The sequence below is a fragment of the Peromyscus maniculatus genome, chromosome 2 (assembly GCF_049852395.1).
Source record: "Peromyscus maniculatus bairdii isolate BWxNUB_F1_BW_parent chromosome 2, HU_Pman_BW_mat_3.1, whole genome shotgun sequence".
NCBI lineage: Eukaryota > Metazoa > Chordata > Mammalia > Rodentia > Cricetidae > Peromyscus > Peromyscus maniculatus.
In genome coordinates this window covers 67045332-67060426 of record NC_134853.1, presented here as the reverse complement: position 1 = coordinate 67060426, position 15095 = coordinate 67045332, and the positions used below count along the sequence as shown (strand labels likewise).

The window sequence follows — 15095 nt, the reverse complement described above, 5'->3', positions numbered from 1 at the left end:
CCAGTATAGGCATTGTAGTTAGTTCAATTGTAGTTCATGGATTCCTCTGACTTAGCCTGTCTTGTTTAAAATGTATGTAGTGTGCATAAAGACTCAGTTATTTGGAGACGATTGCCAGACTGTGGAATTAACAAAGAACTGAGCTGTCACAGTACAGGGAGTAGGGAAGCATGAAGGGGTATATGGCCCCTGTGACTGGGACATCTTTTGTCACAGGCTCTGCAGCCTATATAGACAACCGACACCGTCATCTCAATGATGAGTCACCACATGACTTTATCCAAGATAGATGAAGGTTTGCAGTTCTGCGGCCGCTTTGTGGAACAGGAGGGCTTTGTGAGGTAGTTTGGTGGCCTGGGTTTATCTTCTGTGAGGCAAAGAGTCGGACTCTAGAATTCAGAGTCATTGCATTCTAACACTCTGGAAGCCTGGGAGAGGGATGACTAAGGAAGTCCAATGATGTTGAGCCCTACTTTTATTCTGTGGGATATGGGATACCCATTATATACTTATGGATCTCTATTCATTATTGCATTATTTATTTGGCATATTAAAAGGAGCCATCAAGGATTAAGGTTGGGACCTAACAAGAGCTGTTACAAGGTAGGGAAATACTATGGCCAGGCCTGAATATGTTGTTTACAAGAAGTTTATTCCCTCACCATCTCTTGGTTATCTTACCCCTTGATTTTTTTAAAATGAGGATTTCTTCACTGGATCCCAGATCAGCTCTGATTTGAGTGATTACCTTGGTTGGTGGACATTTAGGACCTTTCATAACTGAAGCCCTTTGGTTACTTGTATTGCCCATCATTTACTCTGTCCCACCTTTCTTCTTGCCTCATGGACCACAGAACTTGTCCATGAAATGGGATGGAAGGTATAGCATATGGAAGACCCTGAAACTGAATCAGGAGTAAGAAGAGAAGGACAAGGGCGCTGAGCTGGGAAGGGGAGGTAGGGGGTGTAAAGACGGAATACAGAAAAAGATTCGGGGACATTTCTGGATTTTGTTTCACTTTAGACATGAAAAAAGTTGGTGTTTCCACTTCATATTCTAATGTTTTTATCTTTCAAGTGTTACAGAAGAGTCAAACAGAGGCCTAGAGACAGAACACCAAAAGGTAAATCCCAGTTCTTTGGCCCCCTTCCTCTGTGGGTGAGGTTTCCACAGATCCCGACCCTCCATCAGGACTGGCACAGGAAGCCAGGTGTTTCCAACCCTTGAAGACTGGGCTTATTAATCAGCGACAACTGAAGACTTATGTAGGCGGGAAAGAGATGAGGCGTACTCCATCTTCTGCCTGGCCTTCCCGAGATAAAGCACAAGGATGTGGGGCCAATGTCTTTAATTCTGTCATTTGCGAGTTTTAAAGCCCCGTGGAAGCCATGTTACCTCCATGCTTGTTCTCCACAAAATGGGCACTAACGGCGTGGTTGTGAAGAGCAAATGAAATCGGGTACAGGGCAGTACAGCAAATCGCTGTACACAGAGCATTTACTCTCGGGGTTATGGGTCACCTGTCCTTCAAAAGCCTTCAGCTTCTTCTTGTTTCTCAAGACAGGGTTTCACTGTGTTGTGTAGCCCTGGCTGTCCTGAATCTCACTCTGTAGAGCAGGCTGGCCTCGAACTCAGAGTTCCACCTGCCTCTGCCTCCTGAGTGCTGGGGGTAAAGGTGTGTGCCACCAGCAGCAGCTGCCTTTAGCTCTAGTTACCCCCTCAGACTTCCATTCTGTCTAACCCTGTGTCCTCCTCCTTCAGTTAAGAGAACGTCCAAGGAAGAAGCCGAGAAGCTGCAGAAGCTGCTCTCTGTCATGAAAAGGTAACTCTTGCTCTCTGGGGTGTTTCAACTCCCAGCCTGGCTCGACTGGGCAAAAGATAAGAATGGGGGTGTTGACAGGAGAGGAGAGGAGAGGAGGAGAGGAGAGGAGAGGAGAGGAGAGGAGAGGAGAGGAGGAGAGGAGAGGAGAGGAGAGGAGAGAGAGAGAGAGAGCGAGCATGGAGCGTATCAGTCCCAGTTGAGAAGCCCACCAGGGTCCCAGTGGTTCTGCATTTCAGGGTTAACGCATGCTGCTCTTGCCCCATCATGAGACAAGTGGTTCACTTAAGAGAATAGGTTTGGCATGAAGAAGCCATTACTGCCCCATCTCTTTCCAGCTACATCCTTTCTAGGGTAGAGGAGCGCTGGGTCTGGCTGAATTCTGCTGACACACATATCTCCTCTGAAGGCTTCTTTTCATAAGGCCAGTTTCTGGGATACCCTCAGCCAGTCACCTATACTCTCCCTTAGGATTTCTATAGAATGGGATTGATTCCTGATAGACACTGGGGGCAGGGGGGGGGCGCAGCAGCAGGGACATCCACAGTTCTTAGAATGAGGACCTCATTCCTCACAGTTTAGACATACTGTTTACCAGGCACCAAGTTTCTCAGCCCCTGCCCGCCTGCCCGCCTGCCCCTAAAACTGATTCAGGCCTTACGTGGTGGTGTCCCTTGGTGGTGCCTGTCAGCTAATCACTTGGTACCTCTTATCTGCCTGGTTCTTTTCTTCTGGTTCAGCTACTCGATAAGGCTGGCAGAAAACCGACCCAGGTTTCCAGTCAGTCCTCTCTGCGGGCTGTACCTCTGAGAGGTTGTCTGAGACCCTTTCCCAGTCAGCTCAACCCCAGACCTTCCCAACTGAAGTTTTCCCAGCAAGAAAAGCAGAGTGATAGACATCAGGAGGTTTAGGCCCAGGACTTGTAGGGCGAGGGAAGAAGTCTTCACCCACTTCTGAGGAGGCAGGGGCCATGCTGTCTTTAATAGTTGCCATTTTTCTTCCTAGCCAGGGCTGGCTTCCTCAGGAAGGGAGTGTCCGGCGCCTCCTGTGCTCAGAGCCTTCCTGCTCAATTTGCAATGCTATGGCTAAGGAAATTCAGCAGTTGCTGGGGATAGAAAACAACATGGCCTCTCCCGGCTCACTGAGAGCCTCGCAGAGCTTCCTGAGCCTGGAGGCCTTGCCTCCCTCGAAAGCGGAGCTGGACAAGAGCCCAGAGCTCTGTCCCCAGCACTCCAGAGATGTTTCACAGGCATCCAGCCTCACGCCGTCACAATCAACCGACCAGAAATCTTCAACTCAGTCAGCTGCCCCATCAACGGGCGATTCCAACGTGCAATATTACTGTCCTGCTCCTCCGCCAAAGCAGGAGCCTCAAGGGCCAAACGTGTCCCGGGATGCGGGCTCTCTGTCTTCTTCAAGTGTGGAAGAACCCGGGGTTCCTGCAAACCAGCAAAAGAGGAGGAAGAAAACCAAGAAATTTGTCTTGAAGGACCAAGGTCAGCAGCCCTTGAGTATTACATTTCTTCTTTTTCCCAGGACCCAGAGCTTCCTGAACCTGAAACAATACCCTATGACCTCATATTCCCATCACCGGCTCTTCCTATGTCCCAAAGGCCCCAAGGTGCCTGTGAGTATAGGGAAATATAAATGCATGCATTTTCACATTGAGGTTTTCCTTCATCTGTGGAGGAGTTCCTGGGGGCATCTTGTAGCACACACCACTTCACATTTTTTTTTTTCCAAGACAGGGTTTCTCTGTGTAGTTTTGGTGCCTGTCCTGGATCTCGCTTTGTAGACCAGGCTGGCCTCGAACTCACAGATATCTGCCTGGCTCTGCCTCCCGAGTGCTGGGATTAAAGGCGTGCACCTAAATATATATATTAGATTTATTTATTATGTATACAGTGTTCTGCCTGCATGCCAGAAGAGGGCACCAGATCTCATTACAGATGGTCGTGAGCCACCATGTGGTTGCTGGGAATTGAACTCAGGACCTCTGGAAGAATAGCCAGTGCTCTTAACGGCTAAGCCATCTCTCCAGCCCCCCATTTCCCATATTTTCAAAGCCCAGAAACCCAACAACAGACAACCACTGAAGGATGGGTTACCATCCTCTTGACTCTAGCACCCACAGAAGGCCACTACAAGAGTAGATTCTAACCCTATTCCACGGCTTGGGTTCTACTCTTTCCTTCTTTTAGCTTTTATTTCAATAGCCTTTATACATGGCCTTGAAGGAGTTTGGGGTGTGTGGTCATACTGAAACAGCAGTGGCCCTCTCTAGGTCTCTTTCTGTAGTTTATCTTCTGCACAATGGATTTTGAGTCTGCCTTTAGAGATCTTTCCACAACAGGGCGATTATGGCCCTTTCTTATTCAGATACTCCTTTATTTCTGTATTGCCTAAAATTTTCTACACTTCAGTTATTACCAGCTTCTTCCCCACATTCTCAAACTTGGGCATTTCCATTGACAAACCCAGAATGTGCCAGTTCTGGCCAAGTGTGAAGTCTTGGCGTGACTCCTGTGGATACGGCAGTGGTAGCCTCCAGAGAGCTCTGTAGCTGCAGAGAGCCACATAATGTATAAACCCTGAGATGTGTTAGAACCTGTCTCATCAGATCCAGGGAGCTCCCTGACGAAAGGCCTTTTCCGACCTCAAGAGGGGAGCAGCCTTGTCCTGGAGTGTGCCTGCTGGAGCTCTACCTCCAGCAGAGGTTGAAACAGCAGGCTGACTTGTTATTGCTGGAACCGGTCCCTAAAGATCCAGCAGTCTATGCGGCTGCTTCTAGCCCCTGCTCAGCAGCAGCCCCTGTCCTAAGCAGCGCAAACCCAACCTTTGGCGAGTTTTTCTCAGCCAGAACTCTAGCAGCCCTTGAGAATGATGACCTCTACTGACCTATTGCAGCAATAGGGCCAATCGATAGTTGGCTGATTAGACCAAAACATTGTGGCAGAGCCCACAGATTACACGTAGGAAGACCTGCAAGGGCACCATCCCCACCTCCATAATTTCTGAGACTGAAAAGCACTGTCTACAGTACTCTAGGAGCCCCGACAGCGACTTGTTCTGCTCTTCCCTGGAAAACAAGTCTGAGACACATAGATAGTAGTCAGCGCCCTACTTAGATCAGACTGCTGAACACTGACAGGCCTTGACCAGCAGCGGGAGATTCTGCCAGATGTTGTTACTGCTGGCTGTAGGCTGCCCAAGCTTGCTTTCCTGCCAGGGCTGCCTGCTGTTTTGTGGCTCTCTCTGGGCTATTACCATGGCAGTCCTAGCCAATACACAATCACAGAGATGAGACCTGAGCCCATTAGAATCTTTGATTCAGTCTGACCTTGACCGGCATGCTAAATCCCAGTCATGTGTTCAAAGTGCCAGTACACCATATGCAGAGATGCATTCCAGGCTAAAGTATAACTGAGGACATGTTCCTGGTGTTCCTTAATCACGCAAAGCACTTATCATTCCCAAACTAAATTTCTACCTCAAAAAGAAATTCCTAGTAATAAATTTGGAAAAGTCCCATTCAGACAGGAGGACAGGGAACACTTTTTGGCCAAAGAGTATCTCCACACAGGAGACCTTTGGAAATCTAAACAAGCAAAGGAAAACACTGATCCAAGACTCCTATCCCATCCGGAATCCCCACGTCCCTCAGATCTAGAGTGGGTCTGCTTGAAAGAAGAATTTTGAGCTGAACTAAAGACAGTAGAGTAGAGCCAAGGGCGCCCTGGACTGAGCAGATGCCCTAGGTTCTGCCCACTGAGCCGCTGACACCTCACAGTCCAGTTGGGACACACTGGAGACCCAGGTTCTTTGTGTGTAGCTGGGGGCCACAGTGAATAATCCAACCCGAAGGTCCCCTGGCCCCCTTAAACCAGAGTGAAGCCCAGTCCTTACCTAAGCAGGGAAAACAGAGGACCCAGTGGAATCCGAATCTGTCAAGAATCACAGAGCACAAACAGACACTTTGATGAGGCTCATGGGCCAGTAGAGGATTTCTAAGAAGAACCCCAGGGCTGCTTGGCTTCCATTTGCCCCTTTAGGATCTTTCTCAGGTAGAATTTTAGCTTAAGCAAGTCGCCTTCAGTGAGGAGGGGCTGGTAAGACTATCAGTAGAGCGCTATCATCTCTATCCACTAGGCTTTCAGTCCCATGCGGACCCTTTCATCAGTTTCTTCTCTGGTTCCCAGCGCATCCTTCAGGACTCCTTGGGGCAGATTGAAATGATCCACACAGCTCTTAGGCCAAACCAGATTATCTCACCCAAAGGTTCTTGGGAATGCTCAGCCTAGGGTGCCCAGCTCTTACAAGGCCAGACCTTAAAATGCCAGCTTATTGGGCCAACATCTGATGGCCCAGTATTTTCGAGTCCAATATTCAAAGGGGCTTCATTTTTTAAATAGAAAATTTTCAAGGTGGAATGCTTTCAGGCCATGTTGCAGGGGTGAAACTTGGTAGGTCTGATGGGGGAGATGATACTCACTGGAGTTCCACCTTTCCAGCACCCCCAGAAGCTGATTCGGAAAATAAGATGACGTTCTTTTCACACTGGGTCAACCCTGAGGTGAAATGCGACAGGCTGGAGGAACCCTTTGTCCTGTCTAAGTCTGAAACAGAGGCCGAACCCAAGATTAAGGAGCCAGAGACGAGTCATACTCCCGTCAGAGCCAACACAGAGAAGACTACAAAAGACCCAAAGGCCAAGGCTCTCAGTGCCAAGAAGAACATTTGACTTTCCTCGATTCCTACAGTGCCTGCACAGCTCCAGCGAAACCCACATCAGCCCAACCAACCCTGGGCCTCATGGTTACTTCCACAGCTGCTTCAAAAATTGCCCACCATTGATTTGTATCACCCAGCTAGGAAACCACCGTCAGATCTCCTCTCAGCAGAAGGCACTGGTCAGCACAGACAAGATAACCATTTCAAGCCACAACGCTCTGCACCTTCCCCAGCAAAGGCTGTCAACCATCATCTCCATGGCCGCGCAAGTGAGGCATGGTATTCTCCAAATACACTCTGTACCTATGAGCCGAGCGCCACTTGTATTTTCTTTTGTTTTCCTGAATGTGATAAAGTAGGAAATGCTCTTCCTGTGGTCTAGGTGCTCAAGTCTGCCTTTTATTTTGATGGGGTAGCTTTCTACAGAACTCCTGTGGGTAGAGGGACCTGTGCCGAGAAGGAAGGGCCCTTGTTTAAGATACACTGAAAGTATAGACCAGGCTTGAATTCCCATAAGAAGTGAGCGACCTAGCTTTTCCTTTAAAGATGTTCAGTTTATCTCTGGGTTGACCGATCCCTTTCACGATTTACTTATTCTGTTGCTCTGCCCAAATGAACACTTCATGTACTTCAGAAACTCAGTAAATCAGCTTCGAGGTAAGAAAGAAAGAAAAGAAGGAATGGAGGAAGGAGAGAAAAGAAAGGAAGAGAAAAGAAGAGACGATCCAGTGAGCGCAGGGCACTAGGAAGCAGCAGCCGGTGCGGTGGGAGGGAAGCGTGAGAGTATAGTACCTGGAAGCCGGGGCGGGAAACAGTTCAAGCAGAAAATTATCAGCCCACTGAAGAGCGGCCAATCCAGAGTGTGAGATGAGGACCTGGCGCTGCCTGTCACACTAGAGATACAGAGACCCTTCGTGGTCTGGGACCATTAGTCTCAAGGAACAGATGAGACTTGCAGTGGATGGACAGGAAAGCGATTAGTGATAACAAATATGATTAACCTTTTGAGGGCCTTTGTCCCACGGAAGCACAGTTGAGGGGTGTGGGGTCCGCGAAGGTGGCTTTGCTGTTTTGTAGGTTTACTGAGTTCAGAGCAAGGGGCAGTGAGGTAGGGGTCAACTGCCTCCTGGGTTGGTCTTTGTGTGTTTTTAGAGATAGAAAACAGTTCTGCTGGACAGTGGTGGTGCACGCCTTTAATCCCAGCACTCGGGAGGCAGAGGCAGGTGGATCTCTGTGAGTTCGAGGCCAGCCTGGTCTACAGAGTGAGTTCCAGGACAGCCAGGGCTACACAGAAAAACCTTGTCTCAAAAAGCCAAAAACAAAAACAAAAACAAAAAACCCTGCCATAAAACAAAAACAAATAGTTAAGAGTGATAAACTGATTATTTGAGAAGCAAGTGAAGAGCTTCTAGAAGGATCGAGAATAAGCACCCACACTGAAGAGTAGCTAACATGACATTTTACTGGTGGTGTTACTAATGAAGTTTACAAGTGAGTGTGGGTAAAGATGAAGAGGGAGGAGGGAGGGAGCTGGGAAAGAGCTTGGCTTTAAGGGGGAAGAGCGATTGGAGAGCCAGAGGTGATGGTTTTTGGAGGTTACCATAGAAACTGTCTGTAACTAAGGAGTTGGAGGCCGTGAGACCCCAGATGGGCAGGAAAGATGGTTGGAGCTGCTGATCACAGGTGTGAGCAGGTGCTCTGAAACTGGGCGCAGCAAGAGCGATCTCAGAGAAAGCCCCTAATTCGTGGAGCGGGATCCAGGAGGAGCAGGGACTGGAGACAGAGACACAGGGCAGGGGCATCCTACGCTCAGCATGGATCAGTGAGGACTTGGAAGTGGACCAGGGGATGAAGACTGGGAAGCAGAGAGGAAAAGAGGCCACTCTTAAATACATGGGATGGATCCCTGTGGGCCGCTGTGTTCCTCAGAAGGCAGCATGTCTGATGCATGCGGCTAGCTTACCTCGGAGGAGAGCTGAAGCAAGGACAGGAAGCACCGGGCTTCCATGTAACGTGGTAGGAGGCAGGGGTAGGGTACCTTTGTTCATAAGGAAACCCAGGATCTGTCACCACCTCATCAGGTCAAGAGGAAGTGGTAATGGGAGCTGCTTCCTCTCCTAGGACCCCAGTGTTTAGCACAATGTGTTCACTGCTAGCAGGATGCAGAAAACGCAGGTGGGAAAAAAGTGTGGATGTGTGTGTCATCCCTTTTCTCGATGGTGATTCTGTGCCTAAAGGAAGGAAGATCAGCCCTGAGTTGATCCTCAAAGTGGAGGAACACAAGGCCCAGGCTCGCTGAGCCAACACGGGCCAGGTGTTTTCCTGAAGCATGCCCAAAGATCAGGGGGCCTTCCACCAGGCATCCTCTCTGCCCGCTGGAAGCTAGGCAGAAATCCACAGAGCGGGGGTGGGGTGGGGTGGAGGGGTTGGGGGTGGCTTGAGGGAGGCCTTCATGAAGGGAGCTGACTGGCTCAGGTGGGAACCCGAGTTAATACGCACTTACGATGGAGTGGGTTCCTCCCACGCCCTCCTCCACACTGTTAACTGGCTCCTGTTTCTCGGCCAAATCAGGCAACTGATTCCCAACAGTTCTTATTTTATTTTCCATAGAATATATTTTGATCACACTCTTTCCCCTCCCCCAACTTCTTCCAGCTTCTCCCTACCCACATCTTGCTACCCATAAATTTATGATATCCATAAATCAGGGCTCCGCTCAACCCTCTGCCGTAGACGGTACTTAACAAAGAGACCCACAGCTGCATAGTATGGAGGGAGTGAGATCCTTTGTGGCACTCATGCCTCAGTGGCATATTTTTATTAAAACCCCTCCCTCAAGGCTCAGGGGTCTATGCAGAAGAGGAGGTAGGAAGGACTGTAAGAGCCAGAGGTGCTGGATAACTTCAAAGAAACATTGCCTTCCCCACAAATTCTCAACCTTTTCACCAGCCCCACCTGACTCCATCCCAGAAGGGAGGTCCTAAGGCATGCGGAGTCCAGGAGTGAATGTGGGACGTGTCATGCCTTAGCTTTGCTCAGCCTTATCGTGACAGCCTCTAGCCAGCCAGCAGCTGGGATACCCTGGGCAGAGGCAGAAATGCCGGCCCCCGCCCTGTTCAACATCTCAGCTTGTGGGGAATCTGACTCTAGGGCCCCTAATCCACTTGTCCCCGCAGACTGTCCGTGTGCTTTGTGTACAGCAGCTGGCTCCCAGGTTCTCCTCTGAACCCCACCCTTCAACAGCCCCACCCCTTAACTCACCTCTCCATTGCCGTCTTAGCTTACCTTTGCCTCACCGAGCTGAGTCCTGGGAGAGATGTTAATGGATGATCATAGTTCGCAAAAATATTCATATTATGATGCCTTCACTTTTTAAAAGCTGTTTAAGATTTCCAGGAAAACTGATGTGAAAATAGGAAGCTCCCATTAACCCTTTCCTCCTCCTGGAAGTTTCCTTTATTATTACATTGTGTGTTAGTGTGGTATCTTTCTTTCTTACAGCTGAGGAACCAATATTGATGACTTACTAATGTTCACCTTGCACGTTACAATTCATTTTTGTTTTTTAAGCTCACTGACTATTGGTTTAAACATCTTTACAAAGACAGTGATTGGTTCAGCAAAATAGGCAAGAAATGGCACCAAATAGACCAAAGGTGCAGGTGCAGGGGGTGGGAAGGGAAGGGGGCAGGAATCCACTTAGGAAATCTGGTAACCTTGGAACTGGCAGAGGAGGAGAAGGGAGCTGCTTGCCTGAGTGAGAATTCCCAAGCGGTTGAAATGGTGAGAGGGGAGCTCCAGGAGACCTTGGAGTGGTTGGTGATTGGGACACCAGCAAGCCTTTCCTTTGTAGGGGACTGGGAGGAGCCCCACTTGGCTGCAGACTCAGGAGCCTCACTGCTGGATGTGAGGGATGGAGGGATCCCCACTATAAAGCATCAAACATCACGAAATCACACACACACAGCAATGTCTTTATACATTCTCTGGAGAAGTCTTCATGTATTTTTAACCGCAGACCAAGGACCACACAGGCTCTTTATCTAGGTTTTGCTCAGGACGTCACCGTGTTGGCCAAGCTCTCTTGTGACTTTTATCCTGCAGGCTTGGCTATGAAGTCATGGTGTCACCTTGACTTTTTTGTTTTTGTCTTGTTTTAAGAAAAAGTCTTGGTTCGTAGGCTGATCTCTAACTCATGGTGGCCCTGATAATCCCCTGTCTGCTGGGGTCACAGGTGTACGCCGCTATCCTGACTCTGATGCTGTCATCCTGATTAGGCTGAGTGGACCTACCTTGGGTCACTCCCACTGAGCAGAGGTTTTTATTTGCATTATACACGCTATGGTTTTCTTTCTTTCTTCCTTGCCTTCTTTCTAATCTCTAAGTTTTTTAGTTATAATTTTGTTCATTCTTGAGAATTTCACACAATGAAATATCATATTCACTTTTGTCTTAGGGTTTCTATTGCTGTGAAGAGACACTACGACCACAGCAACTCTTATAAAGGACAACATTTACTTGGGGTGGCTTCTAGTTTCAGAGGTTTAGCCCATTATCATCATGGTGGGACATGGCAGTGTGCAGGCAGACATGGTGCTGGAGAAGGATCTGAGAGGTCTACATCTTGATCCACCAGCAGCAGAAGGAGACTGTGTGACACACTGGGTGTAGCTTGAGCATAGGAGACCTCAAACTCCACCCCCACAGCGACACACTTCCTCCAACAAGGCCACACCTCCTAATAGTGCCCCTCCCTACGAGCTTATGGGAGACAATTACATTGAAACTACCACAGCCCTCCATTTGCCCTTCCACCTCTCACTTATACCCCTAACCTCTCAACTTCGTATCTTTTTTTTAATTTTAGCCCACTAAGTCCCATCAGTGTTGCTCTTATGTGCATGGATGTGGGGCCATCCAGTAGAGCACGGAAAACCTAACAATGGCCACAGCCTCAGAAAATAATGATTTCCCCTCCCCCAGCAGCTAGTGACCACCAATAGCTCCTCAGTAAGGGGTGGGGCCTGGAGATCATCACCCCCATCCCTGCCAGGATTTTGGCTGGCTTGATCTTGAGCAGATAGCCACAGCTGCAGTGAACTGGTGATTGTGAGCCACACCTGGCCTAGAGGGCAGCGGTCCACCGCACTCTTCCCCATCCTCTGGCTTCCATCCACTCAGTCTCTTCTTCGGCAATGTTTCTGAGCCTTGGTGCCTGCGGAGTGAACACAGATGTCCCATTTAGGGATGAGCACTCAGTCTCTTATTTCCAGCATGTTGACCAGTGACCAGTTGTGAGTCTCTGCTTTGACTGATGTCCACCGCAAAGGCAGCTCCTTTGATCAAGGTTGACAGCAGCCAGGGCCTGTGTGTATAAACATCAATATTCAGAGTGCAATTTGACAACATGGCGGTATTAGTTATTATTATTATATTTGGCATATATTTACTTTTCTGTTGCTGTGATAAAATACCTCAACAAAGCAACTTAGGGAAGAAATGGTTTATTCTGGAAAGGTGTGGCAGCAGGAGCGTGAGGCAGGCCTGGTTGTCAGGAGTCTGGCTGGTCACAGTTCATTCACACAGGTGAAACCCAGAGAGAGAACCGGAAGCAGGGTCAGGTTATAAAACAGCAAAGACCACCCGTAGTGACCTACATCCTCCAGCAAGGCTCTCACCCCTGAAGGTGCCATAGTGTTCTCAAACAGTCCACCAGTTGGGGACCAAGTGTTTAGACACACAGACCTATGGGGGGCATCTCAAGTCACAATGATGACCCCCTTCACAAAATGATAGCAAGCTCCACCCAGTGCCTACGGCCTCCCTAGCTGTGGGCTTTTCTTAAACTTCATTTATTTTAATGTGTTTGCATGTTTGGCTGCATGTGTGTCTGTGCACCATGTGTGTGTCTGGTGCACAGAGGCCAGAAGAGGGTGGTGTTGGGTCTCCTGATCCTGAAGTTACAGATGGTGGGTGCTGGGAATTGAACCCAACTAAAGGAAGAACAGCCAGTGTTCTTCATTGCTGAACTATCTCTCTACCCCCCGCCCGAGCCGTGGACTTTTGGCCAGGACTACAGTTCCATGAATGAAATTTCCTCATGTGAAGCAGGCTTCCAATCTTACCAACCTGAAAGTGGCCACTCCACATCAGCCATGACCCTGCCGGCCCAGTAGCACATCTTGACTATCGGGTTGGTATCGCCATGCCACGGATCGTGACTAATGTATAATAAAGAATGTACAATGTCAGTGTCATGCCGAATAATTTCATTGCTCTGTTCCACTTATTCATCCCTCTGTCCTTTCCCACAAGCCCCTGGCAATCACTGGTCTTTTATGTTAAATTGAGGTCAGACATAAAATAGGGGCTGGAGTGACTCAAAGTTTGAGGTCACTAGCTGCTCTTTTAAAGACCCAGCTTCTATTCCCAGCACTTGCTTGGCTCCCAGAGGACTCAGGTTTGATTCCCAGCACTTGCAATGGCAGTTAACAACCATCTGTAACTCCAGTCCCGGGGACCTGGCCCATTACTCTTCTGGCGTTCTCAGGCACAGTAAATAGACGGTACATAGACATACATGCAAACAAGATACCCATACACCTAAAAAAGCCACGTAAAATATAAATTATACCATTTTGTCATTTTTTTTAAAAAAAATGTAACCTTTTATTCTTTGTGGATTTCACATCATGGATCCTGATCCCACTCACCTCCCATCCCTTCCTATCTACCCTCTACCCTTGCAACACCCCCCCCCCAATCTGGATACAAGAAGATAAAATTTTAAAGAGAAGAGAAAAAACCATAATGTTGTGGAAGCTGTAGTGTGACACAGTGAGTCACGCAGTCCTTTAGTTCGTACATTGTGACTATTGTCACTTTAACACTGATACACAAGCATCTTTTCAAACCCGTACGTTTCTTGTGGACATAGACCTTGGAGCAAAACTGCCAAGCCATTGCGGTAATTCTGTCTTTGACTTTCTAAAAAAAAAGTATTTTTTTTTTTTTTTTGCAAAGAGAATATCTCTCTCTCTCTCTCTCTCTCTTTTTTTTTTTTTTTTTTTTTTTTTTTTTTTTTTTTTTTTTCCGAGACAGGGTTTCTCTGTGTAGCTTTGCGCCTTTCCTGGGACTCACTTGGTAGCCCGGGCTGGCCTCGAACTCACAGAGATCTGCCTGGCTCTGCCTCCCGAGTGCTGGGATTAAAGGCATGCGGAGATACACGTACACACAGACAGGCAAAACACTCATACCCACAAAATAAAAATAAACCTTAAAAAAGAGATCTTATTTTTATTTTGTGGGTATGAGTGTTTTGCCTGTCTGTGTGTACGTGTATGTCTATGTGTACTGTGTGCATGGCTGATGCCCTCAGAGGCCAGAAGAGGGAGTCGGGTCCTTTGGAACTGGAGTTATAGACAGTTGTGAGCTGCCATGTGGGTGCTGGGAATTGAACTGGGTCTTCTGGAAGAGCAGTCAGTGCTCTTAACTGCTGGGCCACCTCTTTAGCTACTATCTTTAATTTTTAGAGAATTGCTAAAGTGGTTTCCACAGCAGTCGTACCATTCTCCAGTCACATCAGCCATGTACCAGGGTTACATTTCATTCTCTTCGGCAATGCTTTTTCATGACGGTCATTCTGAAGTACAGGAAGCAGCATCTCACTATGGTTTTGATTGCATTGCTCTCGTAACCGATAATGTTGCACATCTTTTTGTGTGCTTATTGGGCCTTTGTGTATCTTTTAAGAGAGATGTTTATGCAAGTCCATTGCCTATATTTGAATTGGGCTTTTTGCGTTGTTGTTTTAATTACTGAACTTTTAATTGCTGAGCATTACTGAGAACTTTAGAGAAACTGTCTCCAAAGTTCTGCCTTTTCGAGGATGCTGCGTGTTGAAGTCATATAGTATGTTCCCTTTACAGAATGGCCCTTCACTTAATAATACGCGTTTAATTCCCTCCATGTCTCTTTATAGCTTGCCATCCATCCTTGCTGGTCATCACACCGAGGACCAAATACATGCAAATACAGAGTACCGAACTACTACCCAACCCCTCATTTCTTTTTCTCCTCTCTTTTAGTTTCCTTTCTTCTTTGTTTCTTGAGGCAGGGTCTCACTATGTGGCTCAGGCTGGCCTTGAACTCATTATCCTTCCGCCTCAGACTTTCAAGTGCTGGGGTTACAAGCATGTACCACCATGCCCAGCTTAACAGTATCCTTAGAAAAACAGATTTTTTTAAGTTATAATATTTTAAATGACTTCTTTGAGAATTCCATGCATTTATACAATGTATTTTGAGTGTATTAACCTGCCCCAGGAGGGAATTTCATGCCTGATACTGTAATCCTGGTCAAGAGCCTGTGTCTAGGGAGGCCCTAGGCCCTAGGCCAGAACCAGCTATTGTTATTTTACTAAATGCTCATGCTGTCCAATTGCCTTCTAAATATTTATGCTTATCCCAGTAGGTGTGGGCTGTTCTTGACTTGGGCAGAGAAGCTTCTCTTTTGCAGTGGGAATAAGTCGAAGCTGAGATGTT

General features: G+C 47.8%; 1 protein-coding gene across 1 annotated transcript; it reads left to right on the top strand.

Annotated features, from left to right (window-relative positions):
- Positions 1 to 396: 396 nt before the first annotated feature.
- On the top strand, positions 397 to 6860 carry Spata31f3 (SPATA31 subfamily F member 3). The gene is made up of 5 exons (XM_006985974.4): positions 397 to 603; positions 1079 to 1124; positions 1763 to 1823; positions 2826 to 3316; positions 6332 to 6860. The coding sequence occupies exons 1-5, from the start codon at positions 457 to 459 to the stop codon at positions 6559 to 6561; spliced, it is 975 nt and encodes a 324-aa protein (XP_006986036.1). The 5' UTR covers positions 397 to 456; the 3' UTR covers positions 6562 to 6860.
- Positions 6861 to 15095: the final 8235 nt, after the last annotated feature.

Excerpts from the sequence above, each read along its gene's own strand:
- Spata31f3 (XM_006985974.4), top strand. The coding sequence starts at position 457 with ATGATGTTGAGCCCTACTTTTATTCTGTGGGATATGGGATACCCATTA. Across the intron at positions 604-1,078 it reads CTAACAAGAGCTGTTACAAG|TGTTACAGAAGAGTCAAACA; the intron begins GTAGGGAAATAC and ends TTATCTTTCAAG. Across the intron at positions 3,317-6,331 it reads ATTTGTCTTGAAGGACCAAG|CACCCCCAGAAGCTGATTCG; the intron begins GTCAGCAGCCCT and ends CCACCTTTCCAG.